This window comes from Chelonoidis abingdonii, chromosome 5 (genome assembly GCF_003597395.2).
Source record: "Chelonoidis abingdonii isolate Lonesome George chromosome 5, CheloAbing_2.0, whole genome shotgun sequence".
Taxonomy (NCBI): domain Eukaryota; kingdom Metazoa; phylum Chordata; order Testudines; family Testudinidae; genus Chelonoidis; species Chelonoidis abingdonii.
This window is the reverse complement of record NC_133773.1, coordinates 71,511,493-71,529,943: the sequence shown is the minus strand read 5'-3', so window position 1 is coordinate 71,529,943 and position 18,451 is coordinate 71,511,493. Positions and strand designations below refer to the sequence as shown.

The 18,451-nt window shown below is 40.0% G+C and overlaps 1 protein-coding gene across 1 annotated transcript in view; it reads right to left on the bottom strand.

Annotated features, from left to right (window-relative positions):
- Window positions 1–2,143: 2,143 nt before the first annotated feature.
- Window positions 2,144–18,451, bottom strand: part of ANXA10 (annexin A10) — a 50,302-nt gene continuing 33,994 nt past the window's right edge. Inside the window, exons 5-12 of the mRNA XM_032802695.2 lie at window positions 17,529–17,619; window positions 16,586–16,665; window positions 11,210–11,263; window positions 10,990–11,083; window positions 8,784–8,879; window positions 7,347–7,405; window positions 4,350–4,472; window positions 2,144–2,431 (exon numbers count right to left, since the gene is read on the bottom strand). Coding sequence (XP_032658586.1) covers window positions 2,363–2,431; window positions 4,350–4,472; window positions 7,347–7,405; window positions 8,784–8,879; window positions 10,990–11,083; window positions 11,210–11,263; window positions 16,586–16,665; window positions 17,529–17,619 — 666 coding nt within the window. The 3' untranslated portion in view covers window positions 2,144–2,362. The remainder of the gene's footprint in view (window positions 2,432–4,349; window positions 4,473–7,346; window positions 7,406–8,783; window positions 8,880–10,989; window positions 11,084–11,209; window positions 11,264–16,585; window positions 16,666–17,528; window positions 17,620–18,451) is intronic.

Genomic DNA, 18,451 nt, shown 5'->3' with positions numbered 1-18,451 from the left:
CTATTTCATGACATACAGGCGGCTCTGGGATGGGAGAGGGAGGAGTGAAGGCATCGCATGCTCAGGGGAGGGGGGGCGGGAAAAGGTGGAGTGGGAGCAAGGCCTGTGGCAGAGCCCAAGGGTTGAGTGGTGAGCAACCCTCCGCCCCCCAGCACATTGGAAAGTTGGTGCCTGTAGCACCAGCCCCACCAGACTCAGTGCCTATACAAGGCGCCGCATATTAGCTTCTGAAGAAACACGTGTGGCTCTGGAGCCACATGTTGGCCACCCTGTGCTAGGTGCTATGCAAAAAAATAAAATAAAACCTGCCCCGGTCCCAAAATGCTTAGAATAATTCATACCTAGAGTACAGTATGCCAGCTTGCAAAATATTTATTTAAAATCAATATGAATTTTTTTTCTTTAATTCTTCTTTCAAACACACCTGGTTTTGCTTATAGCATTACCTCATAGCAGTGCAAATGCTAGAGTGATGAAGCCCAGAGAGAAATAACAAGGTCATATAAAAGAAGAAGAAGTGGAAAGCCAAAAGAGCAATTTACCATTTAAATGTTCAATACATTGTCCCTGATTCAGCAAAGCACTTAAGCACGTGTGCTTAAGGGATTACTCGTGTGCATAAGTGCTTTCCTGAATTGGGGCCAAAGTGATTTAGGCTCAGATTATTCTATGTATATTCTTGCTGAATAGTACCTTACTGGACAAGAATATTCCTGGGGAAATTCTGTGTCCCTAAATTAAAAATTCTGCACCAAAATTTAAAAATTCTGCACACAATATTTTAAAATTATGCAAAATTTGCAAATTTTGTCAAAATAGCCCTACATAATCACAGCAGTTTCAATTATTTGGGTAATTTATTTCAAAATACCTGTCAGCAAGTATGTCTGTAACAATACAGACACACACAAAAAGTTCCCCAGGAGTAGAGAGTTTTAAAAAAACCCTACAACAACCCAGTTCCTGCTTCTCTGCCCCCTCCTTCCCAGAGCCCAGCTGTGGGGGCCCTTCCTTGCCCAGATACCTGCACCCTAGACATACCAAACCCACGGAAAAAATGCAGAAATTGGGCTTGTTTTTGGCTTAATTGGCTTGTGAGTTGCTTGTTGGCTAGTTCTTGGCTTGTTGCTTCTGTTTTTTAATCAGCTCCCAGCAAGCAGGGGCAAAGTGGGGAGAGAGTCAGGGGTGCACAGTGGGCTCTCCACAGTCCCAGACTGCATGCCTTGTGGGGGGGGACTCTAATACATAGAGTGTTGGGGTTCTTAGGGATTGGCTTGTTTTAGCCTTGTTTTGAAATGGGTTTAGCTTGATTTTTGACTTATTGTGAAAGTCAGGGTGCTTATTTACCATGTGAAAATTGGAAACTGTGCTTGGAGGACTGGCAGGCAACGGCTTGAAAGTCCCCAAAGTCCTGGGATGGCTTTGCCAGGCAAGCTGAGGGACTGATGGCCAAGTTACAGTCAGTCATCTCTCAGTGTTCTTCAGGTTCTCCCAGTTTGAGAAAAGGGAAGGGAAGAATAGGGGGACCCAGGCTCTCCCTCTCCAGCAGGTCTTGGCTCAGGGCCCAAAGGGGAAAGGGTGAAATGTGTCTCAGTTCCTTCTTGCATGTACACTAGACCAGCCTCCCCTGTTCTCTCTTCGGTTTGGAGCATGATCTCACACTGCTTTCATCCCAGCAAAGGGTTGCTCAAACAGTCTCAACAATTCAGATAGTCATTTGGGACTTCCCATCTTGCTTTTTAGTGTCCAGTTATTCCCCTTCGTTGGCAAAAGAGGAGAGAAAAGCAGTCAGTACCTTGGTCTCCCAGTTAGGTCTTACCCGCACTAGTCTTACCCATAGTCCACCCTTCCCCTATGGATCCTCTGTCCCTATTGCTATAAACTGTCTTGTTTGTTTCCTTCCTGCAGACAGCCTCTCTACTGTCTCCTTCCCCCTCATTGTCAATGTCCCCTTTTAAACAGGTCCTCTGTTTGAAACGTGATTTGCAGCTGTGGAGGAGCAGGGCCTTCTTGTTCCTGTACTGCTCCATCATTCCCTTGACGTGGGGTCTATAAACCCCATCATAAGGCAAAATAATACACATACATTTTAGTTAAATAGAATTGTATTAATTTTACATTAGATAATGTATTTCACAGTAACAGCATTTCTTCACAAGTTGGGAAAAATCATATTCCTGACAAAACAAGTTTGTATACTTGTCTTGTTTTCAAAAAAATTTAAAGTTAGAAAATATCTAGCATTGATTGATCCACTTTTTTATAGAGAGCAGGAATAACTAATAGTTATAAGAAATGTGCCTGGCTTGGATTTCTATTAAAAATGGATCCATACAGCTTTCAAATTCATTATCTTCTTCCTTTAATAATCTTCAGCATCACCAGCACAGATGGCAAGTAAAGCTGTCTCGTAATGTCCTGAAGCAAAATGCTGCAAGGGAAAGAATCTTTTTGTGATGATAATTTTTCCTCTCGCCCGGCCAAGAAAACCATTTTTGTGCATTAGGGACTGGAGGACATTTAAGAAGTTGTGGGTTTTGCACAAGACTTTCAATGCTTCATAAAGATTCTAGACCAAGATTTTCAAAAGTGATTAGTAATTTTGGATCTCTCATTTTTGCAGGGGGTGGGGGGGAAGCTGAGACACCTACAAGGTCTGATTTTCAGAAGGTGGCTGCTCAGCTCTTTCGGAAAATCAGGTCCTTTTAATGTATCTCAAATTGGGCACTGAAAATTCATTGATCAGTTTTGAAAATCTTGGCCCTAGATATTTTCTGATAAAACATAAAAAAAAATCATAAAAACATTGGAAAGGCATTTACTGTACTGAATCATTTGACAAGAATTTAACAATACAGTTCATGCTTGTCTGGAGATATGGGACTGACAGTACAAGAAAAATAGATCTTTCTGATGGTTGCTATGTAAAAACACCCAACGCACTCTGTAGGACAGATTTTGATTTCCCTTAAACTGATGTAAAGCCAGAGTATCTCCACTGGCTCCCAGGAATTGAAGTCAGTGGGGATACTCTGGATGTACATCATTGTAAGTCAAATTAAAATCTGAGTGATCGTGTTTCCAAGATACAAATAACTCAAAATAAAGGACCAGATCCTGCAGACACAGAACCCGCTCTGCTTTTATTGTGGTTAATGGCAAAACTTCAGTGGGACTGACATCAGATTCATTTTAAATGTTTATTAGAATTTTTCCCAGTAGTATATAGCCACAGCGGGGAGCCCAGAGCCCTTTGAATCCCACCCACGGCTCCGGTGGCCAGGCTGGGGCCGTGATTTAAAGAGCTCAGAGCTCCCCGTCGCTGCGGGCAGCCCAGAGCCCTTTGAATCTGGCCAGCAGCTCCGGCGGCCAGGCTGGGGTCAGATTTAAAGGGCTCAGAGCGGCTGTGGGCAGCCCAGAACCCTTTGAATTCCGCCTGCAGCTCCGGCAGCCGGGCTAGGGCATGGATTTAAAGGGCTCAGAGCTCCCCACTGCTGCGGGCAGCTCAGAGCCCTTTAAATCCCACCCACGGCTCTGGCAGCCAGGCTGGGGCGTGGATTTAAAGGGCTCAGAGCTCCCCGCCGCTTTAAATCCCGGCTCCAGCCCGGCAAGTCTTGGGGTTCCCCACAGCCACGGGAGCTCCTGGCCCTTTAAATCCCACTCACAGCTCTGGCAGCCGGAACTGTGGTGGGGATTTAAAGGGCCCGGAGCTCTGCGGTGGCCAGAGCCCCAGGCCCTTTAATTTGCCCCTGAGCCCTGAGGGCTCCTAGCCACCTCTGCAGCTGGGAGCCCAAGGTTGATTTAAAGGCCGTGGGGCTCCCAGCCACAGCCAGTGCTCCAGGTCCTTTAGATCTTGAGAGGCCCCGCCCCTTTTGGTTGAGGCCACGCCTCTTCTGGATGAGGCCGTGCCCCCTCAGGACTTTGGCAGTACCGGTATATCCTGTAAGTTACTTTCACCCTTGCATCAGGGGGTTATGCAGGAAGACCACAGAGCTGCTCCACTCATTCTGCACCAGTAGGGGAACACCTCTATGCAAAGTATTTGCCCAGCAGGCAGTTCTATTCTGGGGGCGGGACAGAATCCAGCATATAATATGAAAGTGTGATTAGAATTTAGTGGGAAATATTATCTCATCTTTATTGTTCATTTACTGAAAGTAGTCAGAGGCACTGAACTGATGTAACATGAGTTCAGAAAGCATATTGCTACTTCTGCCTTTGCATCAAATGATTAGATTAGGGTTCAGAATTAACTCAACATTTGCTATTGTTAAAGCTCTCATATGGATTTATGAAACTCTGCTATTGAACTAGGTACTGTGTACATGCAAAAGTATAGAGTTACTTACTCTGATATCATGAAACAGAGATTTCCCATATCTCTCTTTGTATCGTCGTCTTATATTCATCAAATCTATTTCACTTCTGGCAATCAAAATCCTGATAACAGTTTTATTATGGAAACCATACTCCTAAAAGATGAGAAAGATATGAGGAAACTTGCATGAGTCTGTCTATCTGAATATATTAATATTATGTGCAAATGAGTAAATTGATTAGGCCATCTAGATATATATTCTGGATCTGAGAGAAGTTTGAGGTGTACAGAGGTTTTACTATACTGAGCTTTCTCATGTATGAATAGTGCATTTCATATTACTGTGTAATTGAGATAATAAAATCTGCATGTTAAACGCCACTTCAAATTTTTCTTTAAGTGTTATTAATGTACAATTGTATTTACTACTACTTTTTTTAAAGCGTGTGCTTAAGTGCTTTGCTGAATCAGGACCTCAGTCAGTCTTTTTTGTTGAGACTGCCAACAAGAATGCCAGGTGGGAGGATGGCTTTTGTTATGTGCAATTTGTCCACTTAAGACTAGACTGAGACCACCATATTTTTTCACATAGGTTGCTGAACAACCATCAGATTCTAAACAGGTTTAGAACTGTAATGCTTTGTATCCAACCATGAATCATGTGAGCTGTTCAATTTCTCAGATAGATTCTACATGGAGGAATGGTGAGAAAGAAGGTAGGTGAGATAATTGTGATGTTGCACTCCATATGTTTTATGGAAATATGTTTATAAGTGTGAATATGATGTAACTGAAATATGCTTTATGAAAAAGGTCTTTTGTAAGGTATCATTACAAAGCTTATGATCTAGTGAGTGTGTTCATCCTATTTGTATGAATGTATCATTCTTGTATCTGAAGCTAAAGATACGAATTTTTACTCAGAAGTCCTATTGTAATTGTGCCAAGTGTGGGCCATTAATGGTGGCTTGGAATCTTGATGGCTCCCATAAACTAGGACAATTGGTTGTAAATGGCTCTGTTTACTTGTCAGCCTTCCTGTATCCTGGATGCTAGCCAGTGAATAATGAAGTCTCACAGGACATGTGAACATGTCACATGATACTGGAATCCATCTTAAACCTGGTGCTTTTCCATTTAGAAGGAAAGGTGGGAACCCAGATTGAGACAAAGGATTCCCTCCTTGTGCCAAAGATATAGAAGGGGGGTGGAACAGAAAAAAGGGGGCTTGCAGTCATGAGAAATCCCCTAGTTAACACCTGGAGCTAACAGAACTGTAGCAGGGGAAAGGATTGGGCCCAGACTAAGAGGAAGTCTTGTCTGTGAAAGAAGCTTATTGGAACATCTCTGAGGGTGAGATTTACCTGTATTCAGTTTCTTAATGTATTAGGCTTAGACTTGCATGTTTTTGCTTTATTTTACTTGGTGACTTACTTTGTCTGAACCACTTAAATACTACTTTTTATTCATAATAAAATCACTTTTGTTTATTATTGAACCCAGAGTAAGTGATGAATACCTGGGGGAGCAAACAGCTGTGCATATCTCTCTGTCAGTGTTTATAGAGGGCGGACAATTTATGGGGGGGGGATTTATTTGGGGTTTGGATCCCATTGGGAGCTGGGTGTCTTGGTTCTGGAAAGAGGTGACCTGCTGAGTGGTTTTCAGTTAAAGCCTGCAGCCTTGGGGACATGGTTCAGACCTGGGGCTCTGTTGCAGCAGACTAGCGTCTGTCTCAACAGGGCAGGGTTCTGGAGTCCCAAGCTGACAGGGAAAACAAGCTCAGAGGTAGTTTCAGCACGTCAGGTGACAGTCCCAAAGGGGGTCTCTGTGACCAAACCCATCTACAATAATATCTTTTATTGGACAAATTTCTGTTGGTGAGAGAGACAAGCTTTCAAGCTTAGTGCTCTTCTTCAGGACACTTCTGGAGGAATGGTGACATCTAGTGGACAGTAACATTAATTCAAACAATTTTGAAGATTGCAGGGGAAATAGTTATTAAAAATGTTGGTCTATATAAAAGTGACAGGTTGAATTTATCAATTAGCTATTCATATTACCAGAATAAAGTAGCAAGGGATACTCAGAAAGCTGCATTTACAGGATTTGATTCTTATTTGGTGGGTGCACTAAAATCTTTCTAACAACCCATTATAAATAGAAATCTGACAAGAGTTTGACACAATCTGATTGACTAATGCACTGTGGAATGGAATATTCTTTAAAACGCCTACTATCAGCAGCATACCATATCACTAAGCATTTCATTGACATAAATCACTAGACACTAGGAGGAAACTGAGAAATTTACTTATTTTTTTAAATTTTTTTCTTCAATTTAAAGTATTTTCTCAAATCTATTGTGATTATGAAAATAAGAAATAATTACAAAATGCCACATTTCACTCAAAAATTATCCTGGTTTAGCACAACAATTTTGTGAAAATGAAATCAATTTTGAATTTGAAAAAATATGAAAATGCTCAGATTCAGAATATTTTCAATTTTGTCACGAATACTTTACATAAATTTACACCAGCAGCACACAATATGAAGAAAAACACATTCATGGTATTTTTTTTCCCTATGCAATATTTGTGGATTCTTCTGAATGCATATGCATATACCCAAATTTGCACCCAGTGTCACAGTATTTGTATTATGCCATTCACAGTGATCTTTATTAAAGCTGTACAGATAATAATAATAGATCATGTCGAATAAAATGTGTGCTTTGAGTTTTGCCCACGAGGTGGAGATGCAGTCCATACAAAATGATGGTTTTCATTTTTCAAAAAGTCAATGCAGTTACTAGACAAGTAATGTTGGAAGAAAATTCAACTGTTGCTCAAGCATTATGGCTTTGAAATTGATAACATTGCCAAAAATTTTAAAACAAGGAAGCAACACTTTAAACGTAGAAGCTATCAAAACCCCAACCCTTTTAAAGCAAATGAGCTAAATCATTCAAAATAGAGACAGTAAAGCTGTTCTTTAAAATATGTGAAAGAATCATGCTACTTACATGGATTGCATTGTAAAGCCTATATGCAAAATAGGAAGGTTTATCTCGAACACAGAGAACTAGGAGAGAGATGTTATGGAGAAAAGGAGAAACATTAAAGACGTTCAGAAACCTACATCAACAGTGTGTTTATGTGATCTTGAGGGTGCTTATTGGGTTGAAATGAAACAAATTTGCTGCCAGTTGATAGAAACTTTCTCATGTTGCACAGTTCATGGCTGTAGGTCAGGCAGCCCCTTCTGTCTTAGAAAAAACCTGGAGTGCTCCTCAAGGAGTTTTCCTAACAGTACTCATTCAGTGGGAGATGGCAGAATTTTCAGTCCTATGGAATTGCCTGTTGAAGCTGCAGGTTATAAAGTTCTAATCTCAGGCCACCTGCAAGAAGCCTCTCCGTTTCTGTACTGGCTGTGGGCCTTCCCCCTGGGAGGCAGGGCAAATTTACCTGTGGCTCATCTTAAAGATGCTGGTAGTTTAAGTGTATGGTTATATTTTTCAGTCATAATAATCTGCTATTTATAGATTTTTTTATGGTGTTCATCACCATACTATATAAGTGCCTCACAAACTTAATGAATTTAGCCAGATGACATCTTTGTGAGGTAGGGAAGTATTATTACCATCATGGGTGATGCGTGAACCCCCCAGAGGAGCCTCAAACCCCCCACTGCAGCCAGATGGATCCTGGCTAGGGTGACCAGATGTCCCGCTTTTATAGGGACAGTCCCGAGTTTGGGGGCTTTTTCTTACATAGGATCCCATTATCCCCTACCTCCTGTCCCTATTTTTCACACTTGCTGTCTGTTCAGCCTAATCCCAGCTGACCCACCCAAGCTGCCCTGAGCCACAGCCTGAATCCCCAGCTGCCTGAACTGCCCCAAGTCCTGGCTGCCTGGAGGATCTCTGAGCCCTGGCACTGCCTGGCCCCAGGGCCATGGTGGGCAGCATTAACAGAGGTTTGGGGAAGCTTAGCATCCTGCAGCCTCCATTACGCATTGCCCATGATTACCGTAATTTTACAGATGGGGAAACTGAGGCACAGAAAATGTAGGAGCTTGATCCTACACCACTGAAGACATGCAGTTTTGCCATTTGTTTTAGTGTGGGCAGAGTGCCTAATGGACTTTTCCATGGTCACATAGGAAGTTTGTAGCAAAACCAGAAGCAGAATCCAGTTCTCCTCTGTCCTAATGCAGTGACCATATTTTAGTTTTTAGCTTCAACCTACGATGCAATTTAAATGTCCTTTCTTCTGTATACCCTTAGATTGTTGGCTGATTTTCTTCCAAATGTTCAAAGTTTCTACACCATATATGAAAATTAACTAGTGGGGAAAATAGCACAAAAAGCTTATATTTGCATCTTTTAATGGACCAGATATACTATACTGTATAATTATTAAGAAGTTATTATCAGTGGAAAATAATCATTTTATTTTACCTATTGCTATCAGCAGTTCTTGAAAGTATCCATCGTAACATTCATTAATAGCAGGTACTATATCTTGCCCAGAGATGTTTTGGAACTCCTGAAAAACTTGAAAGAAATGAATACATGTTTATTTATATATATCTGTATTAAAAGTAGAAACTAGCCCCAGCAGTTTTATTGCTGTTTACTTTGAGAAGTCTATTACCTCAAGGTGAAACTTAATCTAAAATAAGAGATTGGAACAGATTCTCAACCCAGGACTATGCTAACACCTGCCCCCATCCCGTATGAGGTGAATTGGGGTTAGGAGTATGTTCCTGCTTATCCTTGTTGATGTAATAACCTCCAGGAGAGAATTACAAACTGAAGTAAATTAGTCCACCCTTTATGCTATAGAGCTGTCTGGAGAATGACAATTCCATTTTGAGATTCGTTTTCATTCTACACTGGAACAAAACCAAAACATTTTCAACAATTTCTCAAAACGGTATTGTGTCTAAATGTCCATTTTTGGACTGAAAAGGTCAGGTTTTTGATTCATCCCACTCTCTTGCTACACATGAGCAACTGGGGAGTCCGCACTGACATCAGAAGCCTTCCCATTGAAAAAAACAACATTGACATGTTTTTGCAAAATCTATCAGCTTTGATGGAACACCATGTTTTGACAAAACTATGTTTAATTAAAACTTTTCCAACCAGCTGTATTAAGCAGCTGTTACTTGTTTGGTTGAGTTTTTTTTTGGAGGGGGGAGGGGCAGCATTTGGCCCTGTCTGCCCCCTAAGACTGCAAAAAGTGGAAAAGTGGCTTCAGTGCACTTTTGAGTCCCTCCCACCGGATGAATTGAGTGTGAGCTCCAAGGGTGCGGGAACAATTTTTATAGTGGGGGTGCTGACCATGAAAACCATGTATTTGGTGTTTGTTATTACTACTTCAAGGGAGCCCCCAGCATCCCTAGTTCCAGCACCACTGGTTGTAGAACTGATAAATGAAATTGTTTTTAATTGTTCACTTTATTAATGTAAGTTCTGTTCACCATTCACTACACTTGCCTGCATTGTAACTTCTGTTCACTGTTTGATTTTGTATTTCATATGACTTGGCATTGTGCCTCTCTCATACAACTTTGTATTAGAAAATTGGTAGAAAACTTTGTATCAAATGTTATAGCCCCTAAAGATAGTATAGTTAAAGTGAAAGAAACATGTGCCTTTTTGCTAGAAGTAGAATAAGATCTTCCCCCCACTCTGTAATCAATTGCCCCATTGACTGAATGAGGTGTGAATGAGTGAGGCTTGGAAGACACCCATCTCCAGACAGCTACAACAGTTGAAGAGGGAATGGAAGCCAGAGCAAAGGACAATACAACTTGTCAAGTGGGCCCAATAAAGAAAAGCAGACATATTGACGACCTCAGGGATTAGAAGCAAGCACCTTCTTTAGAAAACGCCCTCTTTGAGCAGCATTGGGACAACACCCAGAAAAAAAAGCAGCACAAAGCACAGACCAACGGACACAGACCCAGATTTTGAATCTGGTCTGGATTTGCATAAGAGGGAAGCTGCTATAAATACAAGGTGTCTTGCAGAAGGACCCTGGGTCTCGTCTTGTCACCATCGGAGCATCGATCCGGATCGGCAGAAGCCCGGCTCCACCCCTCCCCCATCTAACTCACCTGGCCAGTGCAGTTAAGGGGAGCAACTAGTTGGTAACAACAGCAAGACGGAGTGTGTGTGTGTGTGTGTGTGTGTGTGTGTGAATGCATGACTGTAATATATCATATGCATATGATAGAGTATTAATTAATACCTGTATTACTAATAAATGTGGCGTTTTGCCTTAATCCCCCTGAAAAGATCCCGTATAGTACTTTGAGTATAACATGGTGAGGTCAGTACAGCTGAAGACTGAGCCCATCACCTTAATTGTCATCTCTATGATGCATTTTTTTTCACTATCTATTCTACGATGGGTTCAGCTTTGTAATCCTTGTACACCCAAAACTTCCATTAACTTCAGTTGGAATTTTGGGAGCACAAAGAATGTAGGCTCAGGCTCCTGTTTCAGACTGCACTGGAACCTGAATATTGATTTGTGAATTCAGCTTCTGTGTGCATAGCTAAAATTATGCCTGTTTTCTCTGTAAACTACATTTTCCCTTTCCATTACACATTCAAATACTGAGTAGTTGGATTCATAAGTGATGATAATTACCCATCCACAACTGCTGGTAACTTTTGTTGCACAGGATCATTTGCATCATATTTTTGTGTTCCCCTGTTTTCTGCTGACATGCTTCCCATAGGACCTAAGGCATTAAAATAATAACAAGGTGCAAAAGATCATCAGTTCCAAACTCCTTTAAACAAGACTTTCAAATAGTATATTTTTGTTTTCTGTTATTTTTGAGAAACTGACAGCTGATTGTAGTTACCATTGCATCCTGAGCAGCCATAGCAGGATCTGCATACCCTTCCTCCCGGGTTCCCTGTAAAATGTTATAACATTTTCTTCTATTAGTTCTTCTAAAATGACTGCAAGAGAATGAGATGGTCATTATATAATACTATTTCTCATTCACTGAGATATCCGTTCCAGGATTTTACACAAGAATGGTGTGTGATAGAGCTGGTCTATACAGACCTAAAATATTCTACAGGTCACATCGGGAATTGCTATGGCACATCTCCGAGGGCCATTCCCTTAGGATGGAGGAATTCTAGAATCATGATGGGACTGATGACGAAGTGGTAGCAGAGGTGGATACAAGTGGGTTCCCTGTGAGATCACATTTTTACTAACCCTTTACTTACATAAAAGAAAAGTTAGTAAATAACTAGATGACATTACCTGTTTATAAAATTATAACGTGGTTATGATGTCGAAAATAACAGTACAAATGGCATCTTTGTGTCCCCAGTTTATTTTCCACTGATATGTTCATATAACTTTGCTGTTTTTTACAAGGAAAAAAACCACACACTTTTTTCTCACTGTCCAAACTGCAAGATCAATCGTATCAAATAGTGATCAATCTGCTTTAAACTGCATGTTACCATCATCACCTATAATTAAGATTCAAGATTGAGAAGTTGCCTGACAATTTTGATAATGTATGAGTCAAAATAGAATACAGCTTATTCTCCTGCAGCTCTTTTGGTTTGCAGTTCTGTAAACCAAGCACATATGATTTAGTTAATAAATTAGGATCAGATATATTTAGTTGTAACAAAAGAAAAGTCGTTTAGAATAACTCCTTTTAATCATAATTACAGTGTAAGGATACAAATCATACCAGGTTGCAGGAGTCATAAGTCTCAGACAGCACTTAATCATTGCCTTAATTATAAGTTTTTGAAGCAATTTACTTTAGTTTGGAGTTGACAATCATTCTGTACAAAAGTGAAAGTAAGGATTAAAATTATGTATTGTCTGCTAACTACTAGAATGACCAGGTTTCAACTCTTGCCTGGAAAATATGTTAATTCACATTTTAATTAAATTGTAAAGAATTTGCACAGAACAAAGAATGAAGTTCTTAGTGACAAGATAAATTGCTTAAAGGAAATTATGCTGGAGTGACTTCCTGTGATTGAATACATGAAACTGGAAAAATATGACAAGTGGACAATAAAAACTGAGCAGCAGTGCTCTACATAAACAAAAAAACCTTACAGTTAATTTTTTTTAATGACTATTCTTGGCATTGTTTGATCAGATAATCCTACAAACTGCATCAATATTCTTATTTTTAAATTCCAGAAAATGATGGTATTTTAATTCAAATCCATGCCAAAACCTGGGGGGGAAATAAATCAAATCTTCATGTCATATTAAAATTCTGGATAATTATAATTCGATCCAAGTACTTACATTAATTAGGATGTAATAAGCCTTCTAGAAGCTTGCCTCTCAGAAGGATTTTTCCACTACCCATTGATTGGTGGTGGTGCGGGGGGGGTGGGTGGGAGATATGTACGCTTTTCCTTATGGAAAAGTATTATAGGCCTCAGTATTGTAATTATGGCACTCCTGCACGGAGCCCCATTGACCTGTATTATAAATGCGTGTGTGCTATCTATTGCAGGATGAAGGCCCCAGAATTTAATAGAGAGTAAACCAATACATTTTTATAGAAAACATAAAAAAATAGAAACTGTTGATACAGAATGACATCCTTTCTATAAGTTACATAGAAATAGGTAGAAAGAATCAAATTTTCTATTTTAATCTGCAGCATTGTCCAGTTTATTCTACAAGACTATCCAAAAGAGAAACTATAAAAAGGATAATATTTTAAATTAAGTGCCATCTGACTTTTCTACAATTGTTTTTATTAACATATATAAAGTAATATTTACACATAGATAACAATTAACAACTTACAAAGAAGCACAGTATGAAGCAGTGCAGCTGGAGTTCTCCAGAGCTCTTTTTAGGCTCCAGAATCTGAGATGAGTAGCTGGTGTGATCCTACCTATCTAGTGATCCCCAGTCACCCTCTTTGGGGATATTTGTGGCAATGTGTTTTGATAATGATGACTGCAGATTATAGGGCAGGATGTTTTGTATTTGTCCTGATTGTAAGATAAAATTGCCATGGCTTTAATGAGGGTAAGAACTAAGATATTGTGCAGTCTTTTTGGGGTGGCAAGGAGTTCATCACCAGTGAGAAAATCTGTTGAACATTAGAAGGAAAAAGTCTCTCTTTTGCAGTGGCTACATCTGGAACATACATATTTTCTCTCTCCTTGTCATCCACTCCCCATCTCATTTCGAACCTCATCAGAAATCATCCTTTTCAACCTTGAACTTATGTTTTTTATCTTTGGCATTCCTCCCTGCTAGACCATGTGCTGTTATTTATTGTTTAACTCTGCAAAGCATTTAGAGATAATGGTCCAGTTCATCAGCTGGTATGAATTGGTCATGTTCATCAGGTGTTAAAAATTGGCATAGCTTCATTGAAGTTAATGAAGCTGTGCTGATTTACACCCACTGAGAATATCTCCCAAGTTTTTATGAAAGATTCTGTACAAACAAAGCCCCCATTCTGCAAACACACACGAGTAGTATCCTTTATTCTTGTAGGTAAAATTATGAATGAATGCTGGCAGGATAAGGGCCTGAAATTACATGGTTTTGAATTATGCCCTAATTTAGTAAAGTGTGTAAGCACTTTCCTATCTTTAAGCATGTGAGAAGTCACCTTGGCTTCATTAGGACTACTTATGTGCCTAAAGTTGGGTAAAATGCTTAAGAATCATGCTGAATCATGGCCTTAATCATTCAGGCTTACTATGACTGAAAGTTCTTTGGAGCAGGGGCCAGGCCTTCATATTTTTGTACATCACCTAACAATCCTGACTGGGGTCTTTGTGTACTACCCTGATTTAAAAAAAAAAAAAAAAAAAAGAGAGAAAATGCACAGCTGTACATGCTTGTGCTCCACGCTTTTCATTTCCTCACCCTTGTGTCCAACTCTGCCATTGACTGGTGGGAACTCCTACCACCAGTGGAAGGTGAGGAACTCTGGTGGGCCAGACTGTATTCCACATTGGTCTTGTGGCACTCTGGGGATATTAGTTGGCAGCTCATTCATGGAGCCATGAGCATGGGCATGTAGTTGGTGCAGTTCACCTTTCTTGCCCCTTGTGTGGCATGAGGGAGACCCTGGTACACATCTATCTTGAGTGCGCCAGGCTACAGCACCTTTTCTGGCTTATGGTTATGGCTGCACTGTTCTCTGCACTTCCTGATTTATCCACAGCCCAGCTGTTGCCCCACAAAGTCATGAGACCTCCTCATCAACCTCCTCCTGGCACTGGCCAAGGTGGCCATCCACCATATCAAAAGGAGGATGCTGGATGGGGAGGTGCTCTGTGACTGTGGGTCCTATTTCTGCTCCTCCCTCAGATCACATGTCTGAGCAGTGTTTCTCTGGGCTAAGTCCACTGGCTTCCTGGACACCTTTGCAGAACAGTGGATGCTATCTGGTGTTCTCTGCTCAGTGTCTCCTTCTTGTTCCTTTGACCCTGTGACCTTCCCTTTTCGTTGCCAACCCTCCAGGATTGGCCTGGAGTCTCCAGGGAATTTATATCAGTCTCCTGGTGACTTGAAAGCAATCCCAGAGATTTTAAAGGATATTTTAAGAAAATGACATTATGTCACGTTGGAAAAAAATCTCCTAGAATAGCTTCAGTCAGAGTTGGCAACCCTATCCTCACTCCCATTGCTGTTACTCATCAATTGTCCCCAGTTTCACTTGAGACCTGGGTTCAGTAGTTTCTCCTCTTAGGCTGGTGAAGGAGCCTTTAGATGAGGGCAGGACTTGCGCTTACCCTCCCCCAGGTCTTCCATAAGTTCTCACTCACCATGCTCTGTCACAGATGGTTTTATGGTTAAAGCAATTGAATGGCACCCAGAAAAATTAGATACTTCCCCTGCCTCTCACATAGTTCCTATGTGGTACTGGGAAAGTCATGTAAACCAAAATTTTCAAAGATGTCCAGGGCTTGATGGTACTCACTAAATAATGCATGCAGCTACATGCTGAATAATCAGGATAAAGAGAAATACTGAATGCTTATTAAATGAGCACTGTCCATCCTGTGCACTGAATGAGGAAGGGGTCATGTGTAAAAAAACAACAATAAGACTGTATCACAATGCATGTGTACAAGGAAGCAAAAATAAAGTTTCTCAGGAAACCTTAATCCTAACTTTTGGCTGGTTGACTTGTCAACCTTAGTGTTCTTTTAATGTAGGTTTTTTTTTCTTTTAATGTAATACAAATATAGAGTCAAAGTTTCGGGTCCAGGAGCAACCACAAAAGTGTGCAGTCACTCATTGTGACTGCAGCTCTCCATTTTCCATGTGCAAACAGTCATTTGTGTACTTATTTGTAAAAACAAATGCAAGTACAAAGGTACATGTAGATTTCTTACAGTGCACTTGTTGTTTTGATCCATATTGTGAAAGTCCCTAATTCAGTTTTCACGCTAAACATATTTAGATGTTTAAGCTGTAATAATTCCTGAAATACAAATAAAATTAATTAGGCCACTATCATGAAGGCATCTTCCCCCTCTGTGTCTTTTTGATAACAGTAATTAATGTCCCCATTTCTCCTCTGTCCCTTCACTTATGGCACAATATTTTAGGGTTTGATTTCTGTAAAGAGTTGATCACCAATTCTGAGCTGCTGAGAATCTCCTAATTTAGTGAGAATTGACCATATCTCAACAAAAAGCACTCAAGCACTTTACAGGATCAGAAATTTTGTAAATAATTTTGACAATCCTCCTGCATGAGGTACCACCACAGTGTAAACAGCATGTTGTCTGGCATATTTCTTCAGCACAAAGAACATGTTTTTTTTGAAAACAGAAGGACTATAAAGATCTGTTTAATAATTTCTTGCATAGTCAGGTCAGCTATTTCTCTCTTTTTCTATGTGACATACAAACTGTAATATGGAGAGTACACTCTACTAATGAAGAAAAGTAGAACTTGTGAAAGAAAATCTCATTTGGATATAGGGTCAGACGGCATTTTCAGATTCTTGTTCAATAAAATACTCAATTGACCTATGGTTGCATTTTAAAGCCAAAGTGAAAGCAGATGAAAGAATTCAAATTCTAATCTTTCCCCTTTTTGCTGTCACTTTAAAAATGTAGCTTTTCAACCATATTGAGCATGGATTAGTTTTAACTGTAGCCAACTTAAAATCTGAGGGTCCTTCAGCAATGTTAGAAGATGGTTCTGCATTTCTTAAAAATGTAAAACATATTTTGAGTTTGTACAGTACCTGAGAGAGGTTCATAAGCATGTCTCTGAAGTGGCCTGAAGTCTCAGAATAAATGTCTTGTTGAAGATCATTGTTGTATTCTGGGGTGCAAACCACAACAAACTTATGTTAAATGTATAATTTGTAGAACACACAAATATTCTCTGAATAATGTTAGTGAAGATTTGCAAACAGTGATGAGTAACAAGAATAAAAAATATACTCAGAATATTGACATTTGCAAGTCTTTAGCACTTTTCATTCTGCAGTGAGGAATGAATTGGCCTAATCATGTGGGGATAGATCTTCAAAGGGATTTTCACAAGAGTTTAAGCAGGCTAGGTACCTAATTCACTTAACTTGCTTATGCACTTTTGAAAATCCCATTAAGTGCATGTCTGCATCTTTAGGTGCCTAAACACCTAAGAAGATCTGATCTGTAGTCCCGCTGCTAGCAAGAATCTCCGTGACTTTAATAGGATTTTTACCTAAACAGTGACCATGGGTTCAAGCCTAAAATGACAATTACTGCAGAATTAGTGAGATAGTTATAAGATGGAGAACAAACAAACAAACAAGCACCCAAAACAAAAAAAACAACCCCTCCTCTTTCTCTTTAAAGATTTAAAGAGTTTAATCTTCATCCAAAAGTTATAGTCCAAAAATATCAGTCTGTGGACTGAGAGACATTTCAAAGATCACAGAATCATGAATGTCTAAAAATACTGAGATATTTTTATGCTAATACTGTACATTACAAATTTAAACTTGTTTTATACAGTTTGCTTCAGCCTTTTATGTACAATTATCCTGAAACAAGGAAAGAGGGGAAAACAATTGGCTTTAAGAACTCATCTTTGGAAGTCTAGCTCTTTTAGTCATGCAACTATATCCACTTTTAGTTAGAATTGCACCCTTGCAGGATATGCTACTGTATACTTAAATAAAATAAAATGAACAATACGCATTAAGTAGGCTTCTTTCATTTGGAAAATCTCCCCATTTGATCTTGAGGCTAATATATCAATTAGACAGTTCTCTTCCATCTCTGCTCCCTGCAAGGAAAAAATAGCAAATAAGCAAGGTCATTACTAGTAGAGATAATGGCTTCCAATACAATGTGTAATATTTGTCAAGGACAGTGAAAGAATGCTAGTCTCTGTTGGAGGAGTTCATGGTTTATATTTATGGGTTATTTTCCTATTAATAAGAGTACTGATTCCAGTCTTTTCAGGGTTACTGATTAGCTTCAGTGTAATAAGTATTAGAACTGAACCTCCAACACTAACACTTAAAGTTATGCATGTGAAGTGTCCTATTGCTAAAGCAACATGGAGAGTGAAACAATGCCCTACCAAAGGAGAAAATGCACTGGGATGAATTTCATTCCTAGGGAGCAATAAAGCCCTTTTAAATATGTGAGGCTTTGTAAAGAATTAAATGCATGTACTAAGCATGGTGTCCCTAATCTTGCTAGGGGTTTAGACAATCTGAAATATATTTGAGCATCAATAATATGCTCTGCTTCCAGTTTCTCTTTTTTGGAACTACTTAGAAGTATGTTTTGCAATGTTTACAGCAGTACTTGATTTTTACATGAAGTACTTCTTCATTACTTTCATGCCATGTAGGATTGCAAATCATTACATTTCCCCACAAGGTTGTTGACTTCAGTGTGTGAGTTTGAATTCAGGTGAATGGATGCTACATATATTGCTTTTCATAGGTGCATACAGCCAGGGCCGGTGCAAGGAAGTTTCGCGCCCTAGGCGAAACTTCCACCTTCCGCCCCCCCAGCCCTGCAGCAGCTCCCCGCCCTGAAGTGTGCCCCTGCCCCCACGGCAGCTCCCCACCCTCTGGCCCGAGGAGCCCTGCGGTACCTCCCCA